This window comes from Mytilus trossulus, chromosome 6 (genome assembly GCF_036588685.1).
Source record: "Mytilus trossulus isolate FHL-02 chromosome 6, PNRI_Mtr1.1.1.hap1, whole genome shotgun sequence".
NCBI classification, from domain to species: Eukaryota; Metazoa; Mollusca; class Bivalvia; order Mytilida; family Mytilidae; genus Mytilus; species Mytilus trossulus.
In genome coordinates this window covers 53,082,097-53,099,468 of record NC_086378.1, presented here as the reverse complement: position 1 = coordinate 53,099,468, position 17,372 = coordinate 53,082,097, and the positions used below count along the sequence as shown (strand labels likewise).

At 33.5% G+C, this 17,372-nt stretch overlaps 1 protein-coding gene across 1 annotated transcript; it reads left to right on the top strand.

The window, feature by feature from the left end:
- Window positions 1-2,295: 2,295 nt before the first annotated feature.
- Window positions 2,296-5,018, top strand: LOC134723531 (acid-sensing ion channel 5-like). Its single transcript, XM_063587120.1, has 3 exons — window positions 2,296-2,359; window positions 2,751-2,826; window positions 4,121-5,018. The coding sequence occupies exons 1-3, from the start codon at window positions 2,340-2,342 to the stop codon at window positions 4,259-4,261; spliced, it is 237 nt and encodes a 78-aa protein (XP_063443190.1). The 5' UTR covers window positions 2,296-2,339; the 3' UTR covers window positions 4,262-5,018.
- Window positions 5,019-17,372: the final 12,354 nt, after the last annotated feature.

Genomic DNA, 17,372 nt, shown 5'->3' with positions numbered 1-17,372 from the left:
TAATCAGTCTATTTAAAGGTTTTGTAAGTTTCTGAGGTGAATACTGACACCTTTGTGCTTTATAAAGAATATTTCCATAAAAAATTGGATGTGAAATACCTGAACGTATGATGTCTTTATACCGATGATAAAATTTAGTAAAAGTTTTGACTAGTTTGTGATATCGAAAACCCTGGTGTAATAATTTTTCAGTAATACATAAATTTCTCTCGTTAAAATCTAAAACATTGTTACAAACACGAGCGAATCGTACAAGTTGAGATATATAAACACCGTAAGATGGTGACAAGGGAACGTCACCATCTAAAAACGGATAATTAACGATAGGAAATGAAAAATCATCCCTTTTATCATTAACTTTAGTATTCAGCTTTGCGTTAGTGATATAGATATCAAGATCGAGGAAAGGGCAGTGGTCATTATTAGTATTAGCTTTATTTAAAGTAAGTTCAGCAGGATAAATTTCATTAATATACATACTGAAGTCGTCATTATTGAGAGTCAAAATATCATCCAAATATCTAAAAGTATTATTAAATTTGTTTATCAGATGTTGTTTTGATGGGTCTTTGCTTATTTTTGTCATAAATTGTAATTCATAACAATACAAAAAGAGGTCCGCAATAAGTGGTGCACAGTTCGTCCCCATTGGAATTCCGATAATCTGACGATATACGGAGTCCCCAAAGCGAACAAAAATGTTATCTAGTAAAAATTCAAGGGCATATATAGTATCAAAGCATGTCCAATTAACATAGTTTTTTTGTTTATTGCTACTAACAATTTTAGGTCTTCAACACGGAGCCTTGACTCACACCGAACAACAAACTATAAAGGACCCCAAAATTACTGGTGTAAAACCATTCAAACGGGAAAACCAACGATATTTACCTACATGTTTTGTACATTTTGTACATTTAAGCAGGAACCATGTGTCTGTGTGCTTACAAATTAAATTAAACGTGTACACTCAGTTTAACATCTTTTTTCAAAACATGTCTTTAGTGCTTTTAATCATGTTAATATTCAACAATTTGCAGCTAGCAAGTAACAAATTAATGGGAAAAACGATACAAACAGAAAGATTAACAAGCCAGACGTAAATCTATAAAACACATTAGAGATCATTAGAAATCTTAAACTGAGCAACGCCAACCGCATATCATAGTCATATTTATTATTCGAAATGAAATTTTAAGAAGTGGCATGTTGAATATGTTGACTATCTAAGCATATATACATGTACATAGTCCTAATAAAGTAAATGAATTTAGTATACTGTTACTAGCTCAACGTCAAGTTGAACAATTTTCAATGCACATCCACTACGACAACTGACATGAACCATAACAGTTCTACTAGTCCAGTCAATCAAGCATAAATTTTACCCTAACCCGAAAGTAATTGTAACAGAAGATTTTTAAGTTTTAATCTTTAGCATTACACCCCAAATATACACAGAAAAAAGTTTCATAAAATCTAATTTGAGGAAGATTTAAAAAATCACCATTTAATTTCCTATGGAGATTTGCATTGAAAAGGGAGATAACTCTTGCAAAAAAGACAGAAATATCAATAAAAATTGATACAAAATTATAATTTTACCGCTTCTAATCATCAGAATGGATTGATTCTTGATTTTGTTAGCGGTCTTTATAGTATAACAAACAACTATAAAGGTGTTTTCATATCTTTTATCAAGCTATAATATAGATTTCGTAATTTATTAGTTGACTGTTTATTGAATTTTTCAACATGTCAAGGTTAAGAATCTCAAATTTAATAAAAATAATACAGGATGTATTCTTCTTTTTGTGTTGTAAATTTTCTTTGGATTAGTAAGTTGCTGAAAAAATATATTATACAGATATAAACAATACCAAATTTCAAATTTGCAATTTCTTTTAGGAAAAATGCATGAAAAAAATAAAACTACCCATAACACTTCGGTTTTGTTCATTTCATGAGCAGAAGATTAAATGATTTAGTCAAATATTAACTTATAATCCAATCAAAGAATCATACCTTACATAAATTTCAAGAAAAAAAAAACAAACACTGTCCAAATAAGACTCATTCCTGCAAGAGTTATCTCCCCTTTAATGTTAATTTCCATTCGAAATTTAAAATGCTGATTTTGAGTTTTCCTCAAGTTCGATTTTATGGTACTTTTTTCTGTGTATATAAAGGGCACAATGCCATGGATTAGAACTAAAACATTTTCTGTTGCAATTAGTTTAAGGTTAAATCTTAGTTTGACTGGACTATACGTTTTACAGGAAGAACTGATGGCAGATGTTTGTTCACCGTATGGAAACTGCTCATCAACTAATATAACCATGTCAACCGAAGAACTTGAGTATGATTCCTTCCTTTCTTTTGTTACTTACTGTCTTTTTTTTTTTTAATATGTTAAAATGCATTTGTATTTTTTACACAGGATAAATACTTCTAATATAAAAACATTAGTAAAATGCATGTTTCTTGTATTAAATACTTGTGAGAATTAACGAGCTTGAAATTCAGGCTTCTGATGTTTACATCATACATTTACGATATATATACGACATAACGAAATAATTCAAGATTTATTGAATATTAAATCATTTCTTTCTTTCCAAAATGCATACAATTTATATAAGAGGAAATGAACACAAGTTCAATTATTTCCGTCGATGGATGACGCACTGTTGTAAATTTGATAAAAGTTAACAATGGTATAGAACTTTGTATTATTTGTATATTTCCAGGCACAATTTTCTGAAGCTACTCATCTACTTTGGAGATCTTAATCACGAAATTATAACAGAAGAACCTGTGTATACTGTAAGTAGTTACAAGTGCGTCTGTTCTCGTGCTTTGAACGACAGGTATTTTATGTAAGAATCGTTCCTAACAACAAAACGTATTAAGGCTAAGAGTAACATTGATGCGTTGTTTTCTTTGGCACCGTTTTGTTCTGGGTTGTGATTGTCTTTTTGATATTGTTTTACATATAGTATTTATATTGAGTCAAGGGTCGTATTTAATTGTTCGGTGTGTGTTTGCTTGTTTTTGTTGATGTATCTTTCTTTTATCGAGTTGAGCCTTTTCAATTGATATTTTATAATGTGTCTCTCTGTGTTGTGAAGTTGTACTGCTGTTACAGCGTTTATGCTTGCTGTGTTTGTTTGCGTCTGTTCTTGGTCGGAGTTTGTTGATTATTGGTTGTCGTTTGTTGATGTGGTTAAGAATTGTTTCTTGTTTATATATATAAAAAATAGCACGTTGTGTCTTGTGTACTATAATTTGTCTGTTCGTCTTTTTCCTTGTAAGCCATGGCTTTGTCAGTTTATTTTCGATCTTTGAGTCTGATTGTCCCTCTGGTATCTTTTGCCCCTCTTTTATATATATTTTTACAGAATTTATATATCAATTTGAATAGAAAAATAAATCTTTGATGATACCAAAATAATTGATATTTTTTTCAATTTATAAGTATGAAAGCAATAGAAGAGAAGATATGGTATAAAGATGTAGAAGTATGTGTCGTACATCTATATACGTGTACTATATATGTCTATGTGAATGAAACCCTATGACACAAATCAATCACAAAAATAAATCTAGGGGTCAACATAATTCTTCAACGACACACAGATTTTCTATGTTTTCAAGGTATATATTTTGGAAATTCTATTGTAAAAAATCACATCTTTACTTGAAAGTCAATATTTAAATTTAATGTCATTTAGTTTTGAGCATTTGAAATTTTTGTTGTTTCCCTGGTTACGGCAAATATTAAAAAAAGTCAAAAGCTGTCATGTTCTCTACAGATGTTGCTTCTCTTCATACCTTAGTTCCATCAAAATTGGTCCAGTAGTCTCTTAGGATTGTTTCAGAAAAAAAGGTGAAAGAATGGTAATAATAAAGAAAGGAAGGAAAACAAATACATGTCAACCGTCAGTGTCGTACGGATGAAATGGTAAGTTGACGAAGAGATAGACAGGACAAAAAATCAACGACACATATAATAAGACATTTTGTTTACAATATCTAGAATAAAACACGTTGTTGGTACCATAGGCATTTTCTATACAGATTTCAACTTCAAATTGCATTTTGTTTTTGTATATTTCAGTTTACAAGACTGTTGTCTGATGTAGGAGGATCTCTTGGGTTGTGTCTCGGAGTATCTCTGCTGTGTATTTGTGAACTCGTCGAAGTTCTTTTCGACATCATCCAAACTGCTGTCAAGAAAGTTTGCAAGCGAAAATCTTGAATTCTGCAACGCTGTTTGGCTGATATTTTATACTTCAAGTGTTAGTAGTCAAATGGAATGATAACTTTAGGATTTTTTCTTCTCTTTTTTTTCTCACTTTTTTTAGATATTCGGAAGCGTCTAGTTTTGTCCATGTATTGCGAATAAAAATATTGTCTGATTATTCTTTACGTTACTTTTTTTTGTTTTATCATAGGTTAAAATATAGTTTAAAAAGCCGTTTTTGAGAAAATTTAATACAATACGTATTACTTCTTCATTGTTGTTAAAAGAAAAATAAATGAGTCAATATAAAATGTATGAAAAACCTAGAGAGATTAATAAAAAAAAAACCAAGCACACGAACTGCTCTTTAAGTTCTGCAATTTTTATGCTAATTATTCCTTAAAATCTTTTTAAAAAAACTTGTTATTTTGAAACAACCTGTAAAACAAATAAAGTAAAAACTGCTTCATTGATTTTTCTCATTACTTTGGCTATTCTTTGTCATTCATTCATTAGATAAGATTTTAGTTGATGTATTAATACTCGATTTATTTCACTTGACTGGGCGGAGTTTAACCGGTTTGCTCATAATAAACCAGTCCATCTATAGATAGGTGTATTAGGATAAACTCATCAATGAAGTGTCCAGTAATTCTTTTGTAAATTCCTTTGAAGACAATGATAGGTGATTAGAAATCAGTAATAATTATAACGGCATTCATCCTTATCACACACATCTTCAAATAGACTGTCCATATGCAAATTAAACCTAGCTCCGCCCGATCAGTTGAAATAACATTGGTAATAATTTCGTATTAATTATGTTCTATGTCATATTAATTATGTATCATAATTTCATATTAAATATGTATTATAATTTCATATTATTTATGTATTATAATTTCATATGAAATATGTATTATAATTTCATATTGATTATGTAATATGATTTCATATTAATTATGTATTCTAATTTCATAATATTTTTTTTATGTCAAAAATATTGTTTTTGCTAAATGTATTTTATGCATTTATTATTTGAATAAATAACCTTTTTCGTCAGTTTTTTTTTTTTATATCATATAGCATAATACACTGAGACTCAAATGTATACATACAGTAGTATGTTGTTTAAGGTTTATATCTGTATAACTTGAATAGTTTTCCTTAATTAATATTTTAAACGAAGATTTAACTTACATATAAAAAAGGAGATGTAGTATGATTGCCAATGAGACAATTCTCCACAAAAGAGCAAATGACGCGGAAATAAACAGCTTTATCACCGAACGGCCTTCAACAATGAACAAATCCCATACCGCACAGTTAGCTTTAAACTGCAAATGAAAAATGTAAAAAAAAATCAAACGAGAAAACTAACGGCCTAATTACAAAAATGAACGAAAAAAACAAATATATAGCACATCAACAAACGACAACCACTAAAAAGCATGCTCCTGTCTTGGGGAAGTCACATACATACAGAATGTGGCGAGGTTAAATATGTTAGCGGGATCCCAACCCTCTCATAACTTAGGACAGTGGTGGAACAGTACAACATAACAACGAACTATCAAAATCAGTCGAAAAAGTCTTAACTCATCAGATGGATACAAATAGAAATACGACACAAAGTGGACGTGTGCAGGTACTTGCAATAATAATGTATGGATATGCAAGTACCTCGACACGTCCACTTTGTGTTTATAAAGGACACTAGGTACATATCTGAGAGTACTAACAGCTAGTCCAAAGCCACTAACAACAAATGAAAATAAAAATCATGCACCTTTAGTTTGCTTTTAATTTACTGATAGCAAAATCAATATCAATACCAATAAAACAATATTCAAAGATCTTAATTATATTTTTGGATTGGTAACCTTTTCCAGTAAGTTAATATGAAGGTTATACATGTAGTGAAACGTCGTTCTTATATCTTTATTCTCATAAAGCCAATGCATTACATCGGTACAGAGAAAATAAATTCAGAGGAATAATATTTATCAGTTCATTGCATTTAATTGAAAATGTATTTTTTTGGCAAATCAAGAAAATAATTTTACTAATAGCCCACAGTCTGTTTGGAAAAAAATAGATTGTCAACGCATGCCCCGTTGATTATCTTCGACAATGAAATTGTACACATTGTAAAAGTCCCTCAGACTAACCAAGGGAAATACACCCAATCAGTCCCTTAGACTAGCAGAAGGGAATACACCTAATCAGTCCCTTAGACTAGCAGAAGGGAATACACCCAATCAGTCCCTTAGACTAGCATAAGGGGAAACACCCAATCAGTCCCTTAGACTAGCAAAAGGGGATACACCCAATCAGTCCCTTAGACTAGCATAAGGGGATACACCCAATCAGTCCCTTAGACTAGCATAAGGGGATACACCTAATCAGTCCCTTAGACTAGCATAAGGGGAAACACCCAATCAGTCCCTTAGACTAGCAGAAGGGAATACACCCAATCAGTCCCTTAGACTAGCATAAGGGGATACACCCAATCAGTCCCTTAGACTAGCATAAGGGGATACACCTAATCAGTCCCTTAGACTAGCATAAGGGGATACACCTAATCAGTCCCTTAGACTAGAATAAGGGGATACACCTAATCAGTCCCTTAGACTAGCATAAGGGGATACACCCAATCAGTCCCTTAGACTAGCATAAGGGGATACACCCAATCAGTCCCTTAGACTAGCATAAGGGGATACACCCAATCAGTCCCTTAGACTAGCATAAGGGGATACACCCAATCAGTCCCTTAGACTAGAATAAGGGGATACACCTAATCAGTCCCTTAGACTAGCATAAGGGGATACACCTAATCAGTCCCTTAGACTAGCATAAGGGGATACACCCAATCAGTCCCTTAGACTAGCATAAGGGGATACACCCAATCAGTCCCTTAGACTAGCATAAGGGGATACACCCAATCAGTCCCTTAGACTAGAATAAGGGGATACACCTAATAAGTCCCTTAGACTAGCATAAGGGGATACACCTAATCAGTCCCTTAGACTAGCATAAGGGGATACACCTAATCAGTCCCTTAGACTAGCATAAGGGGATACACCTAATCAGTCCCTTAGACTAGAATAAGGGGATACACCTAATCAGTCCCTTAGACTAGCATAAGGGCATACACCTAATCAGTCCCTTAGACTAGCACAAGGGATATACACCTAATCAGTCCCTTAGACTAGCATAAGGGCATACACCTAATCAGTCCCTTAGACTAGCACAAGGGATATACACCTAATCAGTCCCTTAGACTAGAATAAGGGGATACACCTAATCAGTCCCTTAGACTAGCATAAGGACATACACCTAATCAGTCCCTTAGACTAGCATAAGGGGATACACCCAATCAGTCCCTTAGACTAGCATAAGGGGATACACCCAATCAGTCCCTTAGACTAGCATAAGGGGATACACCCAATCAGTACCCTTGACAAGCTTAATAGGGATAGTGGGAGTTCGAATTACGTCGGATATTTTTCAATTTGTGAAATAACTATAAAAGTACGGTCATAAAAAACTGAACTCCGAGGAAAATACAAAAAGGAAAGTCCTTAATCAAACGGCAAAATCAAAAGAACAAACACATTAAACGAATGGATAACAACTGGCATATTCCTTATTTGGTACAGGCATTCTTTTATGTAGAAAATGATTAATAAATCATGTACATGCACATTTTGTTTGAGGGTTCTGAATTGTAATTTATAAGCTTCCATTGATTCATTTGTCTTCTCCTGTGCTCACGGTGGGTATGGTTGTCCTGCGAGAGAACGTACTGTGCTGGTGATTCGATCCTGATCATGACGGGTGCTGGTGATCAATGAAAAAATGTAAACAAAGACGAAAATGATGATTTTTGACGTTTTCACTAATAAAAAATGGAAGAAAACAGTTGAGATTTTTCAATTCTGTTTCTTATGGGTTCATATGTAAACCATTGAAAAGTTGACCCTCTAAACTGTTTCAGTAAGCGTAACACAAAAATGCTCATTTTCAGAAAATCTCGAACTGAAAAAATAAAACAAAAATGCTCATAGAGTCCGCTTTCTATACCGCAATCCACACCACAAAACTATTTTGTAAAAAAACATTGCAATTTATAAACAAACAGCATTTTCTCAATTTACTCATGTCCTGATACTGTGCTGGTGGGTCCTGTCATTGTGCTGGTCGGTCCTGATACGGTGCTGGTGATTTTGGATTAGAAGTTGGTCATATTTGAAACAAATGTTACAAAATCAATAAAATTGGGCAGATAATTGTTGTCAATAGGATCTACCACTCCTATTTAGCTCTTGTGCATCCATTTGGCTGTTTAATATGTGTTTTCAAATTATCGTAACTTGTATAACATAATAACATAAAAGGGCAAAATCTTTCGTCCAATATCAGAGAACAGTATTTAGTATCTAAAATAAGATTAGTTTTATTAAGATATTAAATGCCCCTTACATTGATGCCTCAACAATGATCAAAGCCCATGCCGCATAGGCATATAATTATGATACTGTTGTCAAGTCATTAAAGATTGCATATTTTGGCGTTAATATTGAGTCACTGATAAGGTCTTTGCGTCGGAACTAAAGCCATTTATTCTAAAAACAGTTGTTGGCATGACACGGGTTATGTTCTTCTCATATATGTTATGATGGTATGATACTAAACCCCTAAAGGGAAGGATTGTGCCTGATGTTCATATGATGAAATCATAATCTTTCAGTCAGTTAAATTGAAGTCTGGAGCTGGCATGTCAGTTAACTGCTAGTAGTCTGTTGTTATTTATGTATTATTGTCATTTTGTTTATTTTCTTTGGTTACATCTTCTGACATCAGACTCGGACTTCTCTTGAACTGAATTTTAATGTGCGTATTGTTATGCGTTTATTTTTCTACAGTGGTTAGAGGTATAGGGGGAGGGTTGAGATCTCACAAACATGTTTAACCCCGCCGCATTTTTGCGCCTGTCCCAAGTCAGGAGCCTCTGGCCTTTGTTAGTCTTGTATTATTTTAATTTTAGTTTCTTGTGTACAATTTGGAAATGAGTATGGCGTTCATTATCACTGAACTAGTATATAAAATTGAGAATGGAAATGGGGAATGTGTCAAAGAGACAACAACCCGACCAAATAAAAAACAACAGCAGATATTTGTTTAGGGGCCAGCTGAAGGACGCCTCCGGGTGCGGGAATTTCTCGCTACATTGAAGACCTGTTGGTGACCTTCTGCTGTTGTTTTTTATTTGATCGGGTTGTTGTCTCTTTGACACATTCTCCATTTCCATTCTCAATTTTATGTTTGTCAGCGCTCCGCATACCCCTCCCACTTCCACCCAACCAACCCTCCTCATTTCCTCCTTCATTGTTACAGTGGTGTACAAACACAACAATTTATGGGTGTCCTTTATCTGCATTATTATTTGTTTTATCTGAGGAAATTATGGCTTCTAGACTAAGAAGCAATACTGATTTTAAAGGTATCAGAGTCAAGACAATTCATGAACCTCACACGACCCCTCAACACAGGTGAGCTTATATATATGATCTTATAGCGATTCAGGTTGATAACCATTTGAAATTAAGCCAGTTTGTGTGTGTGTGTGTGTGTAGATTTGTATTGTTTTAAACTGTTATGACCTTTTAAAGTTTAATGTAAGAATTTCTTTTTTTAAACTCAATTGGTAGTATGAAGAAGCTATCGATTGATTAATTGTTGGTTGCTTAACTTTCAGTGGCAAATATTTCATGCATATTCAGGACGAGAACAAGTTCACAATAAATACTATAGGTAGATCTTGTCATAAAAGAGGCCAATAGTCGTGGAATTTTGGACTGCCACTGGAAAATGAGGATGTATTGGATAGGAACAGACGGACCCCTCAAAGAGTATCTAATGTCCCCATTCTGACCGGACGCGACTGCGAACTTGATACATTCCGCACAGCCAAACGGACGCCCCACTTCGGCAAGCATTTTACTGCCGGTCAGGAGAAGAGTTCTGATACAATGTAAACAAACCCACCAGCACAGAATCAGGACCCACCAGCACCCGTCAGGACCGAATCACCAGCACAGTACGTTCTCTCGCAGGACAACCATACCCACCGTGGTGCTGTTTGTCTCCTTTAGTTTTCTTTTTGGTAAAGGCGTTTTATCGGCTAATTTTTGGTTGCCTTTCTTGTATTTTGTTATCATTAGGTAAGGCAACCAAATATAGTTCACAATCAAGTCCAAGTTTACGTGACATGACTAATCATTGTTAACATATAAATACATGCGAGTAGAAATAAAAACTAATTAGGAATTGCAATTTAAATTAAAATAAAACAATCATAATTTTTCGTATTCAAATATTACACTACAGAAATTATTCCTTAGTTTGGGTTCTTTCTCCGGAAATATCAAAATCACAGTTTCCAACTTAACTGCATTAGAAGGGTTTTCTAGAGTAATCTTCGTGAAGAATAACAAGAGAGTGTCGCTCGTATCAATTAAATATATAAAGTTACTATGAGCTGCAAACCCTAACACAACATGTTATGTTTATGTTTCAAATTGTTTATAATTCCTCCACCCGCAACAATAAGTTCGTTGGGTTCATTCTCAACTTCCAAGCAAGGACTGAAGCTTATAAATTCGGCAATCAACGCAGGAGCTTCGGGAATGTCCAGAGAGCTTACAACCTTACTTCGGAAGTTGGTACACTCTATGTTTTCAAAACCATATTTCCTTACATGTTTTATACAAGATGTTCGATTCTCTTGTTTTTGATTTTTTTTCAAATATTCGGAATCTTCTAGTTTTATCGATGTAGTCCAAGAAACCAATGGGCCTGTTGACTGTTTACATTATTACTGTTTGCTTATTCTTGAATAAGTAGTACAAAAACAATGATATGAGCTTTTAATTTTCTTTTTTTTTGTGCCGTTCGTTGTATATTATCAATCATTATGTATTTATAGTCATTTATAATACTTGTTTTTTTCAAACACAGAAGCGAGCATCCTTCTTGACGCGTATGAGTGAAGTTATTTTAGAGCTTTTTTCGGCTATTGATTTCTTGTCCTAGCCATTTAAAAAAAATGTGTTTGATCTTTGTAAGTAATTTTTTGTGCAATCAGTACATTGAATTAGATGAAACATTTTTAAGCAAAGAACAGCCAAAACGGCATATCCCTAGACCGCCTGTTCAACATTCATACTCTAAAATATCGTAGAAAAAGAAATAAATAAATGTTATTTTTAGTTAATATAAGTCCTTTAATAATTCAAAAGTATGTTTAGAGCCAACATATTTTAATAAACAGCGTTTCACAAAGAATCTTTAGTTGTAGAAGGTGTTTCCATGACAAAATGTCCACTAAGAAACGAAGTCATTAAAATTTGCTAATAAACAGTTTTATAAAAATCAATGTGATTTTGTTTGCAAGAAATATAAACATTAGGGTCTTACAAAAGAAGTGATGCTTTTATAACGACAGTTAAATTGTTGGTAAAAATCACACCGAATGGACCAGAGTGATACCGTATTTTTGTTAATGTCCACTACGAAACTGGTCAAATCTCCAATCTCCTTCAATATCTGGTTTTAAAATTATGAAAAATATATCAGTGTTCAGATTTATACATGTACGTGCTTTGTTGAATACAATCAGTCTTGTTACTATTGCAATATAGGGATTGTGGGGGAAATAAAACATTTGAATATGAACACTACGAAACGGTCACCTACGAAACAAGTATGAGAGAAAAACGTTTCGTAGTGGACCCTTCTATTACCATGCGTTCTTTTATAACTCTTTTTTAGTTCACCTGGCCCAAAGAGCCAAGTGAGCTTTTCTCATCACTTTGCGTCCGGCGTCCGTAGTCGTCCGTCGTCGTCGTCATCCGTCGTCGTAAACTTTTACAAAAATCTTCTTCTCTAAAACTACTGGGCCAAATTAAACCAAACTTGGCCACAATCAGCATTTGGGGTCTCTAGTTTAAAAATTGTGTCCGGTGACCCGGTCAACCAACCAAGATGGCCGCCTAACTAAACATAGAACATAGGGGTAAAATGCAGTTTTTAACTCAAAAACCAAAGCATTTATAGCAAATATAACATGGGTGTAAAATTGTTAATCATGTCAAGATCTATCTTCCCCTAAAAATTTCAGATGAATCGAACAACCGGTTGTTGGGTTGCTGCCCTAAATTGGTAATTTTAAGGAAATTTGTCTGTTTTTGGTTATTATCTTGAATAATATTATAGATATAGATAAACAGTAAACAGCAATAATGTTCATCAAAGCAAGATCTACAAGAAAGTGAAACAACCAAAATGGTCAGTTGACCCCTTAAGGAGTTATTGCCCTTTATAGTCAATTTTTAACCATTTTTCGTAAATCTTAGTATAATCTTTTACAAAAATCTTCTCCTCTGAAACTGCTCTGCAAAATTAAACCAAATTTGGCCTCCATTTTTATTGGGGTAGTTATTAAAAAAATTGTGTCCGGTGACTCGGTCAACCAACCAAGATTGCCGCCATGGCTAAAAATAGATCATAGGGTTAAAATGCAGTTTTTGGCTTAAAACTCAAAAACCCAAGCATTTAGAGCAAATCTGCCACGGATTTAAATTGTTTATCATGTCAAGATCTATATGCCCAGTCATTTTCAGATGAATTGGACACCCCGTTGTTGAGTTGCTGCCCCTAAATTGGTAATTTTAAGGAAATTTGTCTGTTTTTGGTTATTATCTTGAATAATATTATAGATAGAGATAAACAGTAAACAGCAATAATGTTCAGCAAAGTAAGATTTACAAATAAGTCAACACGACCAAAATAGTCAGTTGACCCCTTTAGGAGTTATTGCCCTTTATAGTCAATTTTTAACCATTTTTCGTAAATCTTAGTAATCTTTTACAAAAATCTTCTCCTCTGAAACTACTCAGCCAAATTTGACCAAACATGGCCACAATCATCATTTAGGTATCTTGTTTGAAAATTGTGTCCGGTGACTTGGTCAACTATTCAAGATGGCCGCCATGGCTAAAAATAGAACATAGGAGTAAAATGCAGTTTTTGGCTTATAACTCAAAAACTAAAGCAACAAGAGCAAATCTGAAATAGTAAAATTGTTCATCAGGTCAAGATCTGTCTGCCCTGAAAATTTCAGGTGAATCGAAACAAACCGTTGTTGGGTTGCTGCCCCTGAATTCGAAATGTTAAGGAAATTTGTCTGTTTTTGGTTATTATCTTGAATAATATTATAGATAGAGATAAACAGTAAACAGCAATAATGTTCAGCAAAGTAAGATGCACAAATAAGTTTACACCACCAAAATGGTCAGTTGACCCCTTTAGGAGTTATTGCCCTTTATAGTCAATTTTAAACCATTTTTCGTAAATCTTAGTAATCTTTTACAAAAATCTTCTCCTCTGAAACTACTGGGCCAAATTTGACCAAACTTGGCCACAATCATCATTTAGGTATCTTGTTTAAAAATTGTGTCCGGTGACTTGGTCAACTATTCAAGATGGCCGCCATGGCTAAAAATAGAACATAGGTGTAAAATGCAGTTTTGGGATTTTAACTCAACAACCAAAGCAACAAGAGCAAATCTGAAAGAGTAAAATTGTTCATCAGGTAGATCTGTCTGCCCTGAAAATTTCAGGTGAATCGAAACAAACCGTTGTTGGGTTGCTGCCCCTGAATTCGTAATTTTAAGGAAATTTGTCTGTTTTTGGTTATTATCTTGAATAATATTATAGATAGAGATAAACAGTAAACAGCAATAATGTTCAGCAAAGTAAAATTTACAAATAAGTCAACACGACCAAAATGGTCAGTTGACCCCTTTAGGAGTTATTGCCCTTTATAGTCAATTTTTAACCATTTTTCGTAAATCTTAGTAATCTTTTACAAAAATCTTCTCCTCTGAAACTACTAAGCCAAATTTGACCAGACTTGGCCACAATCATCATTTAGGTATCTTGTTTGAAAATTGTGTCCGGTGACTTGGTCAACTATTTAAGATGGCCGCCATGGCTAAAAATAGAACATAGGTGTAAAATGCAGTTTTTGGCTTATAACTCAAAAACCAAATCAACAAGAGCAAATCTGAAAGAGTAAAATTGTTCATCAGGTCAAGATCTATCTGCCCTGATAATTTCAGGTGGATCGAAACAAACCGTTTTTGGGTTGCTGCCCCTGAATTCGTAATTTTAAGGAAATTTGTCTGTTTTTGGTTATTATCTTGAATAATATTATAGATAGAGATAAACAGTAAACAGCAATAATGTTCAGCAAAGTAAGATTTACAAATAAGTCAAAACGATCAATATGGTCAGTTGATCCCTTTACGAGTTATTGCCCTTTATAATCAATTTTAAACCATTTTTCGTAATTCTTAGTAATCTTTTACAAAAATCTTCTCCTCTGAAACTACTATGCCAAATTTGACCAAACTTGGTCAGAATCATCATTTAGGTATCTTGTTTAAAAATTGTGTCCGGTGACTTGGTCAACTATTCAAGATGGCCGCCATGGCTAAAAATAGAACATAGGTGTAAAATGCAGTGTTTGGCTTATAACTCAAAAACCAAAGCAACAAGAGCAAATCTGAAAGGGTAAAATTGTTCATCAGGTCAAGATCTATCTGCCCTGATAATTTCAGGTGGATCGAAACAAACCGTTGTTGGGTTGCTGCCCCTGAATTCGTAATGTTAAGGAAATTTGTCTGTTTTTGGTTATTATCTTGAATAATATTATAGATAGAGATAAACAGTAAACAGCAATAATGTTCAGCAAAAAAAGATTTACAAATAAGTCAACACAACAAAAATTGTCAGTTGACCCCTTTAGGAGTTATTGCCCTTTATAGTCAATATTAAACCATTTTTCGTAAATCTTAGTAATTTTTTACAAAAATCTTCTCCTCTGAAACTACTGGGCCAAATTTGACCAAACTTGGCCACAATCATCATTTAGGTATCTTGTTTAAAAATTGTGTCCGGTGACTTGGTCAACTATTCAAGATGGCCGCCATGGCTAAAAATAGAACATAGGTGTAAAATGCAGTTTTGGGATTTTAACTCAACAACCAAAGCAACAAGAGCAAATCTGAAAGAGTAAAATTGTTCATCAGGTAGATCTGTCTGCCCTGAAAATTTCAGGTGAATCGAAACAAACCGTTGTTGGGTTGCTGCCCCTGAATTCGTAATTTTAAGGAAATTTGTCTGTTTTTGGTTATTATCTTGAATAATATTATAGATAGAGATAAACAGTAAACAGCAATAATGTTCAGCAAAGTAAGATGTACAAATAAGTTTACCCCACCAAAATGGTCAGTTGACCCTTTTAGGAGTTATTGCCCTTTATAGTCAATTTTAAACCATTTTTCGTAAATCTTAGTAATCTTTTACAAAAATCTTCTCCTCTGAAACTACTGGGCCAAATTTAACCAAACTTTGCCACAATCATCATTGGGGTATCTTGTTTAAAAATTGTGTCCGATGACTTGATCAACTATTTAAGATGGCCGCCATGGCTAAAAAAAGAACATAGGGGTAAAATGCAGTTTTAAACTTATAACTCAAAAACCAAAGCATCAAGAGCATATCTGAAAAGGGTAAAATTGTTTATCAGGTCAAGATATATCTGCCCTGAAAATTTCAGGTGAATCGAAACAAACCGTTGTTGGGTTGCTGCCCCTGAATTGGTAAATTTAAAGAAATTTTGATGTTTTTGGTTATTATTCAAGATGATCTTGAATAATATTATAGATAGCGATAAACAGTAAACAGCAATAATGTTCAGCAAAGTAAGATTTACAAATAAGTAAATCGGTCAGTTGATCCCTTTAGGTGTTACTGCCCTTTACAGTCATTTTTCAACATTTGTCATAAATTTTTGTAGATTTTTCGAAAATATTTTCCACTGTTATTATTGTGCCAAGTTCATTATATATAGAAATAATTGTAGCATCAATAATTTTCAGTAAAGTAAAATCATCAAAACACAATTTTGTTATGAATTTATCTGTGTCCATTGTGTAAAATGCATATAGACCAAGGTGAGCGACACAGGCTCCCGAGAGCCTCTAGTTTCATTTCTATTCGTGCAAAGCAAATAGAAAGGGTTGGTTTTATTTAATTTTTCAGTACGTTTTTATTAACATAGAATAGGGTTAATGTCAACTACGAAACTTTTTGTCCACTACGAAACGCATCAAAACGTCCACTACGTAACATGAGTCATACCTTCATATGTGAAGTACTGTCTATAATCTCTATCGATACAAATGGTCCTCCAATTCAGAAAAAAATGAGATCTTTCTCTGACTAGTATGTAAAGTAAAACAAACAAGAATGTCTATAGGATAAATTTAAGATTGCAATACGATGTGTGCTTAGAATACTTCGTAGTGGACAAAATTTAATGTCCCCTACGAAACAGTAAATGAATTATGAATATCATTTTAAAGAGTATTTAAGGTTGAACTTTTTGTTTACAAACAGGTCTATAATAGAGGTATTCAAAATAACCCTTGAAAAAAAGTAAATGTAGTTAGCTCACATACAAAAAAAAAATAGTCCAATATCTGAAAGCATTTAGCAACAAGAGGCTGTCACAACGACAGCAAACCGGATTTATTAACATTTATTTGTGTCCTGGCAATATCACAAGAACCATTGTCAACGTATATTTGTTCCGCCTAACAGAAGTTCCAATGGAATCTTTGTTATAAACATTGTCACAATATCTATTCCTGTTGGAACACATATTCTATACCATTCATTCCGTTAGGAACATATACTGTATTACTTATTCCTGTTGAAATACTATTCCAGAATATGTTTTCCTTTTGGAACTTATATTATGAAGGAACTTCTATTCCGTGATACCATTACTGATGATTAGTGAAAGTGAAAATCGTCAATATCAAATTTGACCTCCATTTTGTCATCAGTATCAACATATTAAAATTTGAAAAGCTTAGATTTAATGGTTCGTGAGTAAATGCAACAACGTCACTGTGATTACGATCTTTCAAGAACCATAACTCCTGAACGGTAAAAGTCAAAATCATCATTATTGAACTTGACCTCTATT